The sequence below is a fragment of the Brachyhypopomus gauderio genome, chromosome 13 (genome assembly GCF_052324685.1).
Source record: "Brachyhypopomus gauderio isolate BG-103 chromosome 13, BGAUD_0.2, whole genome shotgun sequence".
In the NCBI taxonomy this organism is placed as follows: Eukaryota; Metazoa; Chordata; class Actinopteri; order Gymnotiformes; family Hypopomidae; genus Brachyhypopomus; species Brachyhypopomus gauderio.
In genome coordinates, this window is record NC_135223.1 from 22,112,354 (window position 1) to 22,130,139 (window position 17,786).

A 17,786-nucleotide genomic window follows, 5' to 3' on the forward strand; every position below is an offset into this window, starting at 1 on the left:
GAGATGGATAAGTATATTTGTTCAGCCGGTAGCTCTTACATTTGATCCTTTCAGGATGACTTCATTGTGGACTGCTTAAAACGGCTGTGACTCTGCATTTAAGGCATTTAGCAGATACTGTTATCCAGAGTGACTTACAAAAGTGCACACTAGTGATCACTAGGGGGCTGTGGTAGAGACATGCCCTAGCCTGGTGCCCATGGAGCAGTTGGGATTAAGTGCCTTGCTCAAGGGCACTTCAGTCATGGCCTAGGGCCTGGGAATCTAACTCACGACCCTCAGGTCCTAACCACCAGATCACGACTGCCACATGCCACAGGCTTCTGCTGCTGACCCTGTCAGTGTTGGAAAGACAACAATGTCTAAAGTTAGGCTGTCTTATAATTTTCCCCAGCTCTATCTATGGCAAGTGGATTATGAATTCTTGGAGAATTAAATGGAGAATTAAAACTGGTCCACTGACACCATGGCTACATCACAGCTTCATTGCCTCAAAGGACATGAATGGCCTTTAAACGCTCAGCAGGTGCCCTTGAGTGAAATGCATGTGGTTGGTTGGAGAAATTACATTTATGTACTTTACCTTTGGCAAGTCAGCCTTTCTTGACTAGTGTTTATTTTATATCAGTATTTCAGGTCAGTGTTGTTTTATGAATTTTCTGTGTGTTCTGTGGTGATTATAGTGTTCTACCCTTAGTAATTCTGCTCATGTAGAACAGATCAAGTATCATCCCCCTTGTGTGTGTGTGTGTGTGTGTGTGTGTGTGTGTGTGTGTGTGTGTGTGTGTGTGTGTGTGTGTGTGTGTGTGTGTGTGTGTGTGTGTGTGTGTCGGCATGTTGTTCATGATGCAGCTGCTGTGTATAGGTGCCAATAAGAAAGTACCCTCTTTAGGACACTTGACTGGAAGTAACTGTGTCACTGAGAAATAGAAAGACTGCACATGTGCAAATTGAGGGATTTACAGGCATCTTCTGACAGACATCTGCTAAGTTAGAGAACTTGGGAAGCAAAGCAATTGGTAAAAGAAGTGAATTTGAGTATATGTAAAGCAGTATCCTTTGTTAGCAGATATGCTGAAGTATATACACTGAAAAGTAATGGACCATGTAGCTGTGGGCTCTGTTTTAAACAGCATCATGTGCAGTGACTAAACCATATGAAACGCTGGTGAGTAGTGATTCATGAGGTTTATAATGGCTTCTGCATGTGGAAAATCTCACAGTGGAACTGAACAGTGTGTGAAAGAAAACTACTGGTAGACCAAGTGTCTGTTCTGTGTTCCTCATGTGCTGGTGTAGTCTGATGCGATACAAGTCAAAGGTCAAGTTTAACGTGAAGTGTTCTTGCCCAGTCGGAGAATGCGGCCTGGCGTATGTGGGGCGCTTCGTCACGCCTGGTCTTCCTTTGTTGTTGTTACATTGTTTCAAAGCTGATCAAGAGATTTGGTTAAAAACGCACTGATGGAAATAAGGGACACCCGACAGACCAGGTTGTACCAGTTGTACCGTCCTGGCCCCCCCCTCACCCTCCTAAAACCGGGTTTCCTGTGGAGAAACGATCAGAGAGTGCAGGGTAGTCATGAACAGGAAAAGAAAACCATAAAAGAAGAGAAAGGTCATGACCCTGCTTGCTAAGTGTGTACTCCTTTCCCCGCCTCTCCTCTACGAAGCTGCTAAGAAGTCCGAGTGGTTGGAGAAGGAGGAGAGGGCCCGGCAGCTCCGTGAGCAGCAGCTACAGGAGCGCCGCAGGAGGCTGGAGGAGCAGAGGCTGAAGGCGGAGAGGAGACGGGCCGCTCTGGAGGAGAGACAGAGGCAGAAACTGGAGAAGAACAAGGTGAGACCACCCACACGGGCATCGCTCCGCCCACACGGGCATCGCTCCGCCCACACGGGCATCACTCCTCCCACACGGGCATCACTCCGCCCACGCAAGTAGTGCCTGCAGAACTGTAATCTGAACTGAAACTGAGACCGTTCTGGTGACACGCTCTATGCTCAGCAATCCATCATCATTAATGCTAGTTGATATTATTGGCCCTGTATGAGAGATGGAGATTATTCATTGCTAAGCGGGTCTGTTTGTGGTTAGGAACGATACGAGGCGGCTATCCAGAGGTCCGTAAAGAAGACGTGGGCGGAGATTCGCCAGCAGAGATGGTCCTGGGCCGGCGGGCTGAGTGCCAACTCCAGTCAGAGCCAAAGTGAGTTGGGTCCTGGGTAAAATGTTTCACAGGGCCTCCTAATGTTGAATAGAGCAGGTCTATAACGGTGTTCTCTTTACCAGCACACAAGACGCTGGTTTTGGCTGGTTTGGGCTGGGCTATGGAAATTTGGTTACCAGAAAATACCAGCTGAAGCCTGTTGACATTACTGAGCATGAAATGTAAAAAGGAAAAAAAAACACTTCTACATTTTGTTCTTTGGCCAAAGTATTTGCGACCATAATTTTTTCTTACATAAGACCAGCGTAGCACACAAGTATGTGATTTGTTCTTTTTGACATGCAGAGAAAAAGAGCACAAGCATGTCACAGCTACTGTCAAACTTTAGTTATACTTTACAAATCAGATGCTCACAAGTCTGGTAATCCAATAAATGTATTAAGTGTCACCATTACGAAAAGTCAAGTAAAAAGTTTTTGACTGCATGAACAACTGGCACCTCTCTGCAGTTCCTATAGATGGCGCTCTCTTCCTGTTACTGTCCTTAGGATTCATACAGCCACACAACACAACAGGGTACATCAGTAGCAGATTACCAGCTAACTTTATTTTGTTCAAGATCTAAAAAACAAAAAACCCAACAAACAGATTTTTTATGTTTTTGGCAGGCGTGTGATGTTGGGCTTGAGGCGGCAGTAATGTTGCCTAGGTTCCCGAATGGCTGAAAGGTGTGGTAGGGGTTGTTGTTGTTGTTGTTTTTTGTTGTTGTTGTTTTTCTGCCACAACCCATTACACGCACAGCTCATGCATGGAAAAATGTTTCTGCTCAAAAACAGAAAAGAGATTAAGCCTTATTTCATTGCGGCTTGGGAGAAGATGAAATATGACTAGAAGAACATGAAATATGACATATTTATAGTGCTTTGAAAAATATTCAAAGTTGAAAATTTTGAAAATGAAAATTTTTAGATTTTTTATTTTATAAAAAGTTATGTATGAAAAAATTACAGTACTTGAACATCATATATAAAAATATATTGGTTTTATTTAAGAAAATATTTGATGGAAATATGCTGTTTGGCTAATTATTCAACCTCTTCTATGGAAGCTTAACAGCTGAAATATATTGCCCTAATGAGGACACGGTGGTCTTAGAATTGGCCTCTACCTGTGAATCATTATAGAGGTTCACTTTTACTGGATCCCATATCCCCTTACTTCAAAGTACCCTTGGTCCGAGTAGGCACTGTAATAAAAACTCTGAAAGTGAAGACCAAAAAGCCTTCTAAGGGAATGAGACATAAAACTTTGGAGTTGCACAAGATAGAAAAGGCGTGTTTGTTTATCCCAGTGAGCACAGTTGGTCCAGCGCGGAGAAGGAATCTGGGGCATACTGTTCAGGCGCTGCCTGGGCAAGGCCGTCCCTCAGAACCCCGGGTCAGAGCAAGAAGGGGCTCCAGAGAGCCCAGAAGGCCCTTTTGAGGCTAGTGAGTGCTGTGGGTGAGACCGGCGTGAAGTCGGACCCGATGACAACATCACGAAAAACTGCATCAGAATGACCAGCTAAAATGTGGGATTTCATGCTTCGCGTTGCTCAAAATGGCCAAAACTCAAAGCCAAAATGTGAACACTGCTCATTCCTCAACAGTCTTCATCTCTACACTGATGGGGAGACAGGATCACACTGGGATGGCTTTTTTATGCAGTCAGCGTTTTCAGTATTTACATCTGCTGACAAAAAGTTAAACATTTCACTTAAAGAATTTACTTTGAGTATATTACTTTGCCTTAAAATACTGGATAAAACAGTTTGGGTAAGTAAACAGATGAATTTTGATGAATTAAGGGCGTTAAATGCTTCTGCAAGGCACTATATATAAATATTTCTGCAAGACGCTCTTAAAACACCTCTCTCTGCTTTGAGAGACAGAGGGAGAGAGGCTCATCAGATCCCACACATAGAAGTGTACTATGGAAGTGCTGGGGTGCCTATGGTCACTGCTGTGGGTTCTTGGCTCTGCTGGAGTAGATGATGAGAGTATCCAGTCCTGGGCGGCTCGGTGCTAGATCACTGCAGCACAGCACACTTCTACCACCCTAACCTTCTACCACCACCGTGGGCCTACTAACATCTCCTGGACCTCACAGCAAATCGTGCAGATTTCTTCTCTTCAGGAAAAAAAAAACAAATTGGGGCCTGAAATGCAGTTTCCTGAATACAAAATAACTTGATTTACTTCAGAGGAGGACCAACAAGATAAACGTCTGACATGAAGCGTAGCCAGTAATCTGTTGCCTGACAAAATGCCGTGAAACTGTGTGAGATGGTGTGAGATGATAATAGTGGTTTTCTGTGTGCGGACGTTCTTATGGGTGTAAAAAATATATATAACTTTTCAGCTGAAATAACCTTATGGAATTCTATAGAATTAGGTTTTTTTTTTTTTGGTAGAAATTTTTCTAAAAGCTCGTGTGTACAGCCGTCATATTTGACTGTCTGGGTTTGTAATGTGTGTGTTTGATGGCACACTGTAGCTGCTGGGCTTGTCTGCCCCTCAGACCTCTGCAGGCTCCAACAGTGTGTGTGTGTGTGTGTGTGTGTGCTATTCTTTGGCTTTTACAGGCCGATGCTCAATATCTGCAGTCAACCTGCCCAAACACGTGGACTCTGTTCTAAACAAGCGCCTCTCCAAATCCTCTGCCACCCTCTGGAACTCCCCCAGCAGAAGTAAGGCCACGCCCCCCCAGACCTGGTTCCGCCCCCTTCTCGCCGCCTCCAGCTCCTCCCCTCACATTTTATGATTTGTTTTTTCTTTATTTGATTGTCGTTTGGTCTCCTGTCACCTGCCTGTGCTGGGCAGTCACCGAGTCATTTCTCCCTGCCCCACTCTCCAGCTCTTATGGGTCTTGAACTTTGATGAATCCTGACATGTATACATTCATACCCGTGTGAGAATGTGTGAACGTTGATGTCTCTCCCCCTCGTGCATCGTGGGCCTCTTGCTTTCTGTTGCTCCCCATCGTGGACTCCGTCATCTGAATGGTTCATTTTTGGTGGTGGCTGGTTCTGTCTCCTCTTTCTTTGTTCATCGTGGTCCAAACGGACCCGTTCCATTTTGTTCAGTGTATCGAGTGTAATTTATGTGCAGAATCACAAAATACTGATAACACCATTTTCACCCTAATGAAGATAATGCATGAGCAGCTCATGGTAGGTTAATGGGGCCAAGCTGCTTTTTGTGAGCATAATTCTTTTGTGTTCATCAAGTAGACCAGTCTGTGTATTGCATGTACCTGAACTAAAGCAGAGCATATTCAACTAAAACCAAAATGGAGTGTAAATGTCTGCTGAGACGGCAGTCTCTCTGAAACCTAGACAGTACCAAGGTGACCCGCCTACATAACCTTTATTTTCTTTCTCTTGCTTTGTTAAAATGATTGCATTATTGCCAGTATATAATCTATTATATGATTATTCCACTGGTAGCTTTTTTAATGGTCATGTTTATTTTTTATTTATAAATATTTTTCCCCATGTTGTTTTACAGGCATCCATTTTCTTTATTTCGACCTCTTTGACCTTCAGTTCATGTGGCTAGTTCATGAAAGTACAATGCTAATCTCTGTTACTATTTCTGTGCATTGGGAACTGTTTGTTGATCTCGAGCATGGTCTTGCACTTTTTTTTTTATGTCTGGGTCTTATGTGCTTTTTTCTAGCCAGTATATATATATATGTTGCTTCTGTTACAATGTACATCTTCTGGACCTCAGCCAATGACCTTGCAACAATGGACTGGTTACTTTAGTTGATGTGCCTAGTTGTCTTTAAATGTGCAGTTTATCAGGCAAACCTCTGAACATCACTAGAGGACAGATGGTGTTTGAGACGTGGACGCGTCTCCATTCGGCATGACGTGGTAGTGGTACAGCTGTGGATTTTTGACAGGAAACATGTTAGTTTATCAGGCAAAGCAGATTGTCATCGTCACTGCAGGGTTGAGTGGTCCACTGTTTACAGGCGAGAGAATCCTAACACGATACAGACCCTGACTGCACGCCTTAGCCCACAATACCCACAATACCCAGTCATTCTAACAGTGGGCCTGGTGATATACTCTCCCATTTAAATAGTGACTCTTGTCTTTATTTCCTCATGAGGTGAACGGTGGCTCCTTTTTAGACTGGAATGGAGGAGGATCCATTATTCTTTACCAGCTTGTGTGTGTCCTTGCTGTTTGCGTGCGTGTGGCTGAATGCTGACCTTCTGACCCTCTGACCTCCTGCAGCGCGCAGGTTGGAGTTGAGTCCGTGGGAGAGCAGCATTGTGGACCGGCTGATGACGCCCACGCTCTCCTTCCTGGCACGCAGCCGCAGTGCAGCCAGCGTGCTGAACAGTGGTAAAGACTCCCGTGAGTACCAGCCCCAAAGGCAGCGCTCAGCCTGCAGACGCACAGGCCTGACTGCTTATAGCCCACCAACAGCACGCGAGGAGCTTATGGGCAAATTGGATAAAGCCATGATATATACATGGTATATATCTACGCATGACACTGTGTGTGTGTGTGTGTGTGTGTGTGTGTGTGTGTGTGTGTGTGTGTGTGTGTCCTAGATTCTCCAGTATGTCCTCGGTCAGCCTCGGCGAGTCCGCTCACAGCATGTTCTCAGCGGCCGCACCGCTGCTCCGAACGCTGGAGAGTCACGACCAGCACGCCAGACATCGCCCAGCGCCAACGCCGACGAGACTCCACGCCTGTATGCTCCACACACACAAATCTCATGTGCACACACATGCATAAACAGACATATTTACATGTATACTGGCATTTAACAGATGCTCGTATCCACAGTGACCTACAAAAATGCTTTGTTATCTATTCTAGTGTATAGTAGCCAGTACTGTAGGTTGGAGTTCAAGGTACCATTGATCTAGGATACTGTTGAATTGAAGGAATAAATTGTGCTACCTAGAAATGCAAACAAAGTATAACCTACACCAGACAATGATGAGTGCAATAACAAATGGTATCAAACAGTATATTCTAGAGTTTTGTTTGTCGTATGAATTTCATAGCCGCAGGAACAATGGTGATTTAAATATTCCACAAAGAGTCTTTAGTCTGCGTTTGAAGACTCTAAGGGATTCTGCTGTCTGGCCGGTCAGTGGAAGTTCATTCCACCATCTGGGAGCCAGGACAAAGAAGAGTCTCAATGCTTGTCTTCCATGAGACTTCAAGCATGGTGTTTCAAACTGAGCTGTACTTGAGGTTCAGAGTACCTGAGGTACACATCAGGCTTTGACCATTGTGTGGAGTAGTGAGGCGTCATGAGTAACAAGGTCCTGGGTTCCCATGCAGCACACGTACTAATGGATGTTAGGAGAAGAACAGCTGCCTGTATAGTGAATGAGTGAATGATTTACTCTTTCACTCATGAACTGCAGCACCATGAATTGCTCCATGATACACTGCTGATATCTGAAATCTGTTGTTTTGTTTCTCGGCAGATGGATAAGAAGAAGAAAGAGCGGGAGAATGAAAAGGAGAAGAGCGCCATCACCAAAGAGAAGGTGCTGAAGAAGAGACAGTCCATGCCACCAATGAGAAGCAAGCCTGAGCCCAGGTAACACACACCTGTAGTGTTTGCTGAAGTTCTTACCCGTTTCCTGTTATTTTACCTTTTGTAGCACCGACATACTCAAACGCTGCTAGGTTAAGAACATCTACTCAGTAGTCAGGATGGAATTCTGATGTTTTATGGCCTCCTTCTCTCTGGTTTCCAGCCCCTTATCGAAGCAACTGGCAGCTTCTCCCATCACGTCCAAAGGCAGAGCTGCCTCGCCCATCACACCCAAAGGCAGAGCTGCCTCGCCCATCACACCCAAAGGCAGAGCTGCCTCACCCATCACACCCAGAGGGAGGCCCGCCTCGCCAATGACACCCAGAGGGAGACCCGCCTCGCCCATGACACCCAGAGGGAGGCCCGCCTCGCCCATCACACCCAGAGGGAGGCCCGCCTCGCCCATCACACCCAGAGGGAGGCCCGCCTCGCCCATCACACCCAGAGGGAGGCCCGCCTCGCCCATCACACCCAAAGGGAGGACCGCCTCGCCCATCACACCCAAAGGGAGGACCGCCTCGCCCATCACACCCAAAGGCAAAGCTGCCTCGCCCATCACGCCCAGAGGGAGGACCGCCTCACCCATCACACCCAAAGGCATCGCTGCCTGTCCCGTCATGTCCAGAGGGAGCCCCACCTCACCTAGCCCTGCAGTCTCACCCAGACCCCCCTCAGCCCAGGCCAGGCCCAGCACCCCGAAAGCACAGCTTAAGAAGGCCAAGACACCTGCTGGAGTGGAAGGGGGTGTCACCACACCCAGCTCTGCTGAGCAAGACGGCAGCGGCCCAACCGCTCCACACGAGGCCTGCAGTGAGTGTCCTCCCCACCACTCTGAACCGGCTGTCATTAGTATCACTTTCATTGTTTCATGGCATTTTTAGTAGTTTTTCTGACTCATGTTCAGTGTTTTCTGTCCACAGTGTCCACTTTTCTCAGCCTTTCATTTAGATTTGTGATGGTTTGCTGCATTGAACTTTTATTCATACAGCTACAATCTACAAACATAAGTGGTGTGTGTGTGTGTGTGTGTGTGTGTGTGTGTGTGTGTGTGTGTGTGTGTGTGTGTGTGTGTGTGTGTGTGTGTGTGTGTGTGTGAGAACAATTGCTACAAAGCGAGTGGATTACTTGGCTGTTAATTAGGTGGAAAAGTGAAGGCAGCTCTTTAAGGGAATAGCTGTGTCTGCTGCAGCCCTGCCAGCTGTTGTAACTCCTGAATCAGTGCACACTAATGACCGTGCTGTTCACTAACGTCACCGAGCCCCCATTCATTACTGCAGGAGCTCCAGACCATGGAACGCCTTTCCCACTCAGTGGTGAGGGCCTTCTGTCTTGATCTTCCCACGTGTATGACTCCTCTCTCTCATCTCTTGCTTTCTCATCCAGCCTCCTCTCCCGCAGCCACGGATGTTTTGCCCGACGCCCCAAGCCTCCCCGGTGCTCCAGTCAAGGAGGAGGTGTCCTCCATCCCTGAGCAGTCCCGCGTCGGTCCCAGCATTCCCCTAACCTCCCCGTCCCCCTCCCCTGCCAAACCCATGGCCGGGACCAACGATCCGGAGGAGGCCGCCCGCCTCCTGGCTGAGAAGAGGCGGCAGGCGCGGGAGCAGAGGGAGAGGGAGGAGCAGGAGCGCCGGGAGCAGGAGGAGAGGGAGAGGTCAGAGGTCACGACCTGAAAACACACACTACCTTAGCCTTGTGGCACGCTTCCATGAGATTCCATCACTTCCAAGAGATGCCATGACTTCCAAGTCTTTTTAATAATAAAAATAATGATAGTGATTTTAATAATAAAGCTCAGTTTATATTTCACAAAAAAAATGTCTTGCTTGTGGGGACATGATTCATGTTAGGGCTGAGCTACGTAGAAGAATAAGTCCTTAACTGGTGTGTAGTGTGTGATTGCCTGTGGTGAGGAGCTGTTGGTGTTTAAGGAAGGCCAGCGCAGCTGTTTGTGGTGGTGTTTATGAGACAGGAAGGCCTTTGGCTGGAGTGTCCTTAGAGTTCCTGCAGTGGCCACCGATCTGCTAACTTCAGGCTCTCCAATTCCCTGTGTTGGACAGGCACACTTTATAATGTGCTGCATGTGTGCATGACTGGGGGAGGCGGAGCCTGTATGTGAGCCTGTTTTGTTAAACATGATTGATGATTGATTTTGTGTGTGTGTGTGTGTGTGTGTGTGTGTGTGTGTGTGTGTGTGTGTTGTGTGTGGCAGGTTGGAGAAGGAGCAGCGTGTAGCACGAGAGGCGGAGGAGAGGGAGCATAGGGAGAAGCAGGCGCGGCTCCTGGCGGAGGAGCAGAGACTGAAGGATGAGGCCCAGCGTCTGCAGCAGGAGAAGGAGGCGGAGGAGAGAGCCAGGGCCCAGCAGGAGGAGAACGAGCGTCTTCACAGACAGGTCCGCCTCACCTCTGCTGTGTCCCATACTTGGAGAGTTTCTGCTCAGCAGCTGGTCTCAGATCAGTCTGCAGAAACTCCATCATGTGGTGCTCTGGGGGGAGTTGCGGGGCGGGAAAAAAGTACTGTCCGCAGTGGCAGTCAGACCACTAGATCACTACTGTCTGATGTCTGCATGTTTTCTTTCTCACCAGTCCGAATAACAAATAATATTAAAAGACTGAGCTGCCATTGTGTGTTTTGTAGTGTGTTTGAAAAGAAGTAAAATAATTTAGGGTAGACCGTTTATTCCTTTCAGTTCTGGCACCACCTTGTGTCCAACATGGTGAACAATACAATACATGAAGCCATATTCACTGTTATGCATATTTGAGGCATATATACATTACACAGAGACTTAAAAGGGTGGGAATTCATGAAGGAATTTTGAGTGTTTGAAGGGCAGTGCTCAGCAGTAGCCCGACATGGCCGTCATGTTGGGGCCGTGTGTGTTGCAGAGGGAGGAGGCGGAGGAGAGAGCGCGGGAGGAGGCCGAGAAGCAGCGCCTGGACAGGGAGAAGCACTTCCAGAAGGAAGAGCAGGAGAGGCTCGCCCGGAAGAAGGTAGGAACCCCGAGAACCTTCGCTCCTTTGCAGGGGGAATGTCGCCTTTAGACCTCCAGCGAGGACAGATGTTTATTTCTGTGCCGCGTAAGCACGGAGCCGTACCACCGTGACTCCTCTCTCCACTTCCTCTTGAGCGCTCATTCATGACCTCCCACAGTAGTAGCCCTGATGAGCAGCTAATTACCGGGTTCTGAGCTGGGCTATGACCATGACTCTGTGAAACCACCACAGAGGCGTGCGGTTGCCTGCCTCTCTCTCTCTCTGACCGCTCCAGTGCCAGCAAACCCACCAGAACAGTGCGCCTCTTCACTGGATCCACTTGGTGTTCATTTAGTGCCATTAGCCTTTGGACTTCAGAGGGATTTTATATACGTCCTCACATGGTTCTTGTTCCAAACCCAGTGTTGTTGTCCCTAGGGAACACTTATTGTTGCTCTGTGTGTTGGTGCTGTATCAAACAAATACTCCTGAGAGGGAGACGAGGGGAGACAAGCGGAGACATTGTTGCAATCTGAATATTTTTTATTTTATTTTTTCTGATGATTCTTTTGCCTTCTCACCAGCGCCTGGAGGAGATCATGAAGAGAACACGCAAAACAGACGTAGGGGACAAGGTACGGTTCTCATTTGGAGACGCCTCCCTGCACGACTCGGCCTTGTAATTCTAACCTAATTTACTTTCCACTTTCCTCGTCTCTGCAGAAGGACACAAAATCTCCACCTCCTGCTCAGGTCAATGGTGGAAGTTCCAAGCCTGAAGTGGAGAGCACTAAAGGTTAAAGCTTTAAAGTATTTAGCTTTTTTTATTACTATAGAAAAAAAAATTTCAAGTTCCTTCTTAGTCTTTGGCATTGTTAAACATTCATTCTAGGGCTGGATGGAAATATGTAACCCCCTAAATACCGTTACTGTCTTTTCCTTCCTTAATTAAGTTTGTGTGTCTTGGCAGGCTGGTTGCTCAAGAGACTTTAGTCTTTGTTACAAAATCAGTAAATGCTATGAGAGATGCTATTGTGACGGAATCAGCATCATGGTGCATGTTTGCTGATTTGCCAAACCCCATAAAACACATCTGCTATTATGGACAAGTGGGTTGTCTTTTGGGTTTTTCGCCAGGGTTGAGTTAGTCGGTTGTGAGTCACATGGGCTATGGCCTCTTTACACTCTGTAGGGCGTCTCAAAGTCCTCTCCTTACAGAGGGAGCTACATAGCACACACTAACAGTTGTTCTCCAGCCTTGCTACTTGGTGTATCTTATTGGTTTTGCCTTTCTGAGGGAGTGTGTTCTCTGTGCATGTTGGACGGGAGCACAACACTGCTTCATGGCTAAATCTATGACGTCACACTGATATGGTTGCATGATTTCTTATCCCCTAATCAAGCAGCTGGATCCGTGCCCCTAGACATAGATTCAGTTCACATGGATCGAGTAGATCAAGTGGATCAAGTAGATGCAGAGTTTGAGCTTTTCTTTTCAAATAAAATTGGTATGCCAAGATCTGTCATGAACTAGAAAGTACAGTGAGTGCTTTCAGAATTTCTTAAACGAGTCCAGATGATGTGTTTGTTTCGACAAACTTATAGCCAAGTGTCTAAGGAGTAGAATGAGGAGTTCATTTATAGAACTGAAATTATGATATTTTCTTTTGCAGCATCAGGTGACTCCCATCCAATCACAGAGTTGACAAAGGAGAGCCTTTCACAGACTGGCATGAAAGACAGGCAAGTAATAAAGTTGTTATTAAACCTTTTTCTGAGTCATATGAAATGATTGTTGTTTAATCACTTGATTTGGGGTACTTTGCATTTGGAGGCAGGAATATAATGCCAAACCAAACAGAGGGCCTATTCACAGCTCTTAAGGAGGCTCAGCCTGCATTTCTTTGTATTTGAATGAGGAAATCAAGAGTCGATTTGGTGGCTTGGATATTTTTGGAGCTTGAATACAAAGAAAAATAGATGAGTGGTAAAGTCTATTTTTATGTGCCTGTGCTTGAGGGAGCGTGTCTATCTAAACACTGCAACTTTCCCATTTCCTGTTCAGTTCTTCAGTCTTTGTGGCCAATGGGATTCAGCCCTCCCAACATGAGAATGGACTGTCTTCAGTTGGTGAGGCCTCCCCGTATAAAGAGATTATCCAGCTGTCCAACCAGACCAACAGCATCGGGCAGGAGAAGTTGGACACCAACATGCCTGATGAGACAATTGTAGCTTTCGATGATGGGAGCACTTTTCTGAAAAAAACGGCTCCAATGAAACCTCAGCATGTTGCAGGTGAGACTAAATATATCCAGATATATCTGTTTCTGTTCAGCAATATAAGTGTTTGCCAAAGGATGGATGTACATTACAATGTGTTTTACTAAAAAGGCTTTTAACATTTATTCAACTTATCGAAGAACCGACCCTTTCAGACAAACCTTATTGGAATACACAGTGCAGATAGACCTTTGGCGCCCTAAGAAGAAAATCTTGACCAGATGTGCAAAGATGACTCAAGTCATACTTTCACACATCTGTCCCTGACACCGAGTCTGACTTTTCAGCCACTGTTTCTTCTGTTTGATAGAATTAACCTTTTCTGTCCTTAGAACAGGCAAAAGGGGCTGTTAGAATTCTGGAAACATTTACAGTTCTTTTGATAGATAAAAAATTGGTGGAATTCTTTTGCCTGTCACACCTCTAATTTGGACTCTAAATAGTTATTTATATTTGTCATGTGGTTTTACATGCAGTGCTGCTTGAATGTTTGTGAACCACCCAAACATGGTCATTATTTTCTAAAAAAAAAATATATGAAATGAACATGAACATGCAAATCTTATTTTGTAAAGCAACCCCCACCAAATAATGGACACACAGAAAGGTACTTTCATTATTTATTTCTCTTTCAAAAAATTGAAAATCTGCCAAGTGCAAAAGTAAGTGAACTCTTAGTATCTTGTGGCACCTCCTTCTGCAGCCATTACTTCAACCAAACATCTTCTGTAACCACAAACGAGTGTCTCACATATGCTTTCTGGGATTTTTGTCCACTCCTCCTTGCAGAACTCCACAGTTGAGAGGTTGAAGGACATCTGGCATGTATCGCCCACATCAGATCTTGCCACAACATTTCTATGGGATTGAGGTCTGGACGTTGACTGGCCCAATCCAGAGTGCAAATCTTCTTTCTCTTTCTCTTGGTAGTTTTGTTGGAATGGGTCAATATCTTGTTGCATAATTCATTTCCATCCCAGCTTCAACTCCCTCACTGATGGCAGGAGATTCTGGTCAAGAATTTGTTGATAGACCTGGGAATTGATGGTTCCCTGGATAATATGGAGTTGTCCAGGTCTGGAGGCAGAAAAGCAGGTCCAGACCTTCACATTCCCACCACCATGCTTCACTATTGGGAGGAGGTTCTTCTCTTCATTTGCAGTGTTGACTTTTCTCCAAACATGGTGCCTATAACTGACCAAAATAATTCAGTTTTGGACTCATCTGTCCAGATAATGGACTTCCAGAAAACCTCTGGTTTGTCCAAGTGCTCTCTAGCAAAGTTTAAATGGGCAGTTTTGTTCTTTCTTGAGTGCAGAGACTTACTTCTACAAACCCTCCCATGAAAGCCATCTCTATAGATTTTTTTGCCTTATTGTAGACACGTGCATTTATCCAAGATGTTGCCAGAGAGCTCTGTGTGGGTTGGCCTTTACCTAAATTGTTTTGATAGCCGTCCACTTCTGGGCAGAGTTATGGTGATGTGAGTGCCCTCCATTTATCAGAGGTCTGTCTTACAGTGGATGGATGAAGCTGTAATCTTTTGGAGATGGTCTTGTAGCTTCTTCCTGATTTCCTTGGATGTCGCCATTCTTCTCAGCATTGTTGATCTGTGTGCTTTACACCTTACCACGACAATGGTTTGGTTGGTCTCCTCTTCCTTTTAATCAGTGTGGCTCAAATAGTTTCCTCAAAAATTCTTCAAAAAAAAAAAAATTCCTCAAATCACCATAACTCCTCAAATATGTCTCATGGTCTGCTAATTGACTCTTTGAGCACTCACATGTGTTTCACCTGAGCATTTTAACTAACTGACTTCACCACTATAGCTGTAGTTCATTTACTTTCACAAATACTCTGATTCCATGTTTCATGTCGTCTACTGGCAACTCAAATTTCAATTTCAAACCTGAAATGTCTGGTTTTATTCATTCAAACCTGCAATGTCTGGTTTCATTCATTCAAACCTGCAATGTCTGGTTTCATTCATTCAAACCTGAAATGTCCGGTTTCATTCATTCAAACCTGACATTGCATAGCCTATACAAAAAAACTGGTGATAAAATAAGAGAATCATGGTAAAGCGGCAGAAAAATCTAAACTACTCAAGGAGTTCACAAACTTTCAAGCAGTACTATGTTAATTTATAATCTCTGTGTTGCTGTCAGCAGTGCTTCATTCAATTCAACATTTATGCCAACAAGTATGTTACCCATACATGGAATTTGTCCTGGTGAATGCACACACATCTTGTGTTTAGCATGCTAACTAGACCAGACGAATTCACTGACACTTGGCACATATATTGGACAAAACAGATTGAAGTTAAATTAAATTTAAAGGCAATAAAACAAATAAAAATTATTAATACTCAAAAGGTTTAAAAGGTTTAGTTTATGGTGCAAAGAGCCCCCTGTGGTCGTGAATGCCACAGCTCTGGGGGGGAAAAGCAGTTGGTATGTTTAGATGTGCTGGCTTTGCTGGATAAGAATCTTCTAGCAGAGTGAAGTTGCTGAAAGAGGTGATATCCCTGGTGAGAGGGCTCGGACTTGTGCCACCATACACACCGACCCTGCTGGTGTAGACGTTTTGAAGCACTGGCAGACTACAGCCAATGATTCTCTCTGTCTTCACTATGCGATACGGTTTGGCTCCCTGTTATGAAAGGGAGGGTCCAAAGCAGATGGTTATTGATGAAGTGAGGATGGACTTGACGATCGCTATACAGAACCGGATCATGGGAGCTCGTGGAAGGTTGAGTTTCGTCAGCTGCTGTAAAAGGAACATTCTCCCCTGTGATCTGGTCATGATGGAGGCTGGCCTCCCCTCCTACTTGGGCTCCCTAGATATGTTTATAGGAGAAACCCAACATGTTGATGCTGAAATCCGTTTTTTCAAGGATGAATTTCCCGCCGTTCATTACTGATGAACTGTTGGATGGAATGTGTCATTATTCCAAATGCACTGTGTCACAGCGATGTGCTGTTATCTGGGTTACATGCAGCATCTCCAATGAAACCTTCCATGACGGACAGTTCTTCTTAAGGTGGACCATCCAGTGCTGTAGACTGCAGTAGAACAGCAGTAGCACCCAGGACACGTTTTACATTCGGACACGTTTTACATCCGTAGCTGGGTCTGCAGGCCTGGCCATCGGCACCGCATGACATCCCATATCTGAAGCGTTAGTCTTGGCTCGAGTCCTCTGGGCCGTCTCCTGATCTTCTTAGGTGTGGATGTCGCAGCAGGTGTGCATGAGGGCTTTAAGCCCTGGGCATGGCTGCCTGACATGGGGCTGATGCACGGGGCCACAGCGCCTGCCGGACGTTCTCTGCAGAAGATCTGCCACGCGCTGCATTGCTAGAGTGGTGGCAAGAAGACCCAGTCTGGGCTCGCTGGCAGTCAGAGCTGGAAACAGGAGCCTGGCTCTGGTATGCCCCCCTCTGCCCCCTCTGCCTCCTCTTTCTGGGATAGTCAGCATTACTACCAGCCACCCCCCCTGCCCCTTGTGCACCAGCTGCTTCTCTGCGGACAGGCTCCGACTGTAAATTACCACCAAGGCAAACACAAAAGGGGTCACGCCTCAGGGCGGTCAGCTCCCATAAACTGGCATTTTCAGTCTGGTGTGGTACTGTGTCCTGGTCTGCCCTTTTCAGCCTGTGTTGGTATGTTAGGCCTGTATTCTTCAAGTCTCCTAGTTTTGTCATAGGTTTGTCATAATTTGAGCATATCTCACAAGTTAGTTTGTGTACGTGACTTTGTAAAAACATCTGGCATTTTTCTCCGGCATGTTCAGAGGTCCAAAATATTTTCAAAAAAAGTTTTTGTTTCCTGATAAGAGCCCAGAGAAATACAACATGTTGCACTATACCATGTTTGAGACTTCTATGTAATATTCTAGCACATGCAATATGCTTTTCACGTGGTTCTTCTTCTAACCCCATGTCCTGTACTTCTTCTGTCCCCCGCAGAGGTGCTCTGAGCCACAGCTGGATGGAGACACACCTTCTTCCCGCGCGGTTCCCGAAGCGCCTGTGATGAACTACAGGCTGGCCCGAACCGTGCCAAGTCCATCACTAACTGCTGTTTAGAGTGTACTAGGCATTGCTATGGTCTGAAGCTCCCATCGGCAAAAGAGGTGCGACTGCAAGAAGCCATGCTGCAGTCAGTCTCGAGTAAACCGAGTGTCGCCACCCACCGATGAGTCATCGGCATAAGCGCCACGGCCCACTCTGTGGTCCAAACGTGCGACTCCAAGCCAGACCACTCCATGTAGCTTCATGATCAGCAGAGCAAACGTTAAACACATGACTAAATGATTTCTGGCTGTTTTCCTTCTTATCCTCATAAGTTTAAATGAGAAGTGCTTTGGCTATTTTGTTTTTAATGTTTAGTTATTTAATGTGAGGACAATTGTAACTACTGGGTACAGCTGTATGTGAATAATGTAAATTGGAGTACTGGAGCTGGTGGTTTGTGGAATAAAACTATCAAAGGGAGTGTCATGTCTGTGCACAACTCAAAGAGGGTGTTTGGGCTATGCCTGTAGGCCCATACTGCCTGAAAACATGTTCCACAGATGTTACTGGAGTGATTTTCAGTTTTCAGTGGTGCGGCCAGTCATTATCTGGGCAGTCCATAGCTGTATTAGATGAACAGAGCCACATAAGTAAGATTAAGCCAACCCTGGCTGTTTATAAGAGTTCAATTTCCAACCAAAGACTTGATGATAATATACTTGAGCTTCTGAGAA

At 45.8% G+C, this 17,786-nt stretch overlaps 1 protein-coding gene across 4 annotated transcripts in view; it reads left to right on the forward strand.

The window, feature by feature from the left end:
- The window catches only part of map7d1a (MAP7 domain containing 1a), a 34,556-nt gene extending 17,024 nt beyond the window's left edge, over window positions 1-17,532 (forward strand). For 2 of the 4 annotated variants that reach the window (XM_076971765.1, XM_076971766.1), the window contains 15 exons: window positions 1,671-1,834; window positions 2,090-2,201; window positions 4,786-4,890; window positions 6,451-6,573; window positions 6,774-6,916; window positions 7,668-7,783; window positions 7,944-8,590; window positions 9,164-9,431; window positions 9,990-10,170; window positions 10,667-10,771; window positions 11,338-11,388; window positions 11,477-11,549; window positions 12,427-12,496; window positions 12,819-13,048; window positions 17,005-17,532. In XM_076971765.1, the coding sequence (XP_076827880.1) occupies window positions 1,671-1,834; window positions 2,090-2,201; window positions 4,786-4,890; window positions 6,451-6,573; window positions 6,774-6,916; window positions 7,668-7,783; window positions 7,944-8,590; window positions 9,164-9,431; window positions 9,990-10,170; window positions 10,667-10,771; window positions 11,338-11,388; window positions 11,477-11,549; window positions 12,427-12,496; window positions 12,819-13,048; window positions 17,005-17,015 (2,399 nt within the window). In that variant the 3' untranslated portion in view covers window positions 17,016-17,532. The remainder of the gene's footprint in view (window positions 1-1,670; window positions 1,835-2,089; window positions 2,202-4,785; window positions 4,891-6,450; window positions 6,574-6,773; window positions 6,917-7,667; window positions 7,784-7,943; window positions 8,591-9,163; window positions 9,432-9,989; window positions 10,171-10,666; window positions 10,772-11,337; window positions 11,389-11,476; window positions 11,550-12,426; window positions 12,497-12,818; window positions 13,049-17,004) is intronic. The other 2 variants (XM_076971767.1, XM_076971768.1) reach the window with 1 other exon arrangement.
- Window positions 17,533-17,786: the final 254 nt, after the last annotated feature.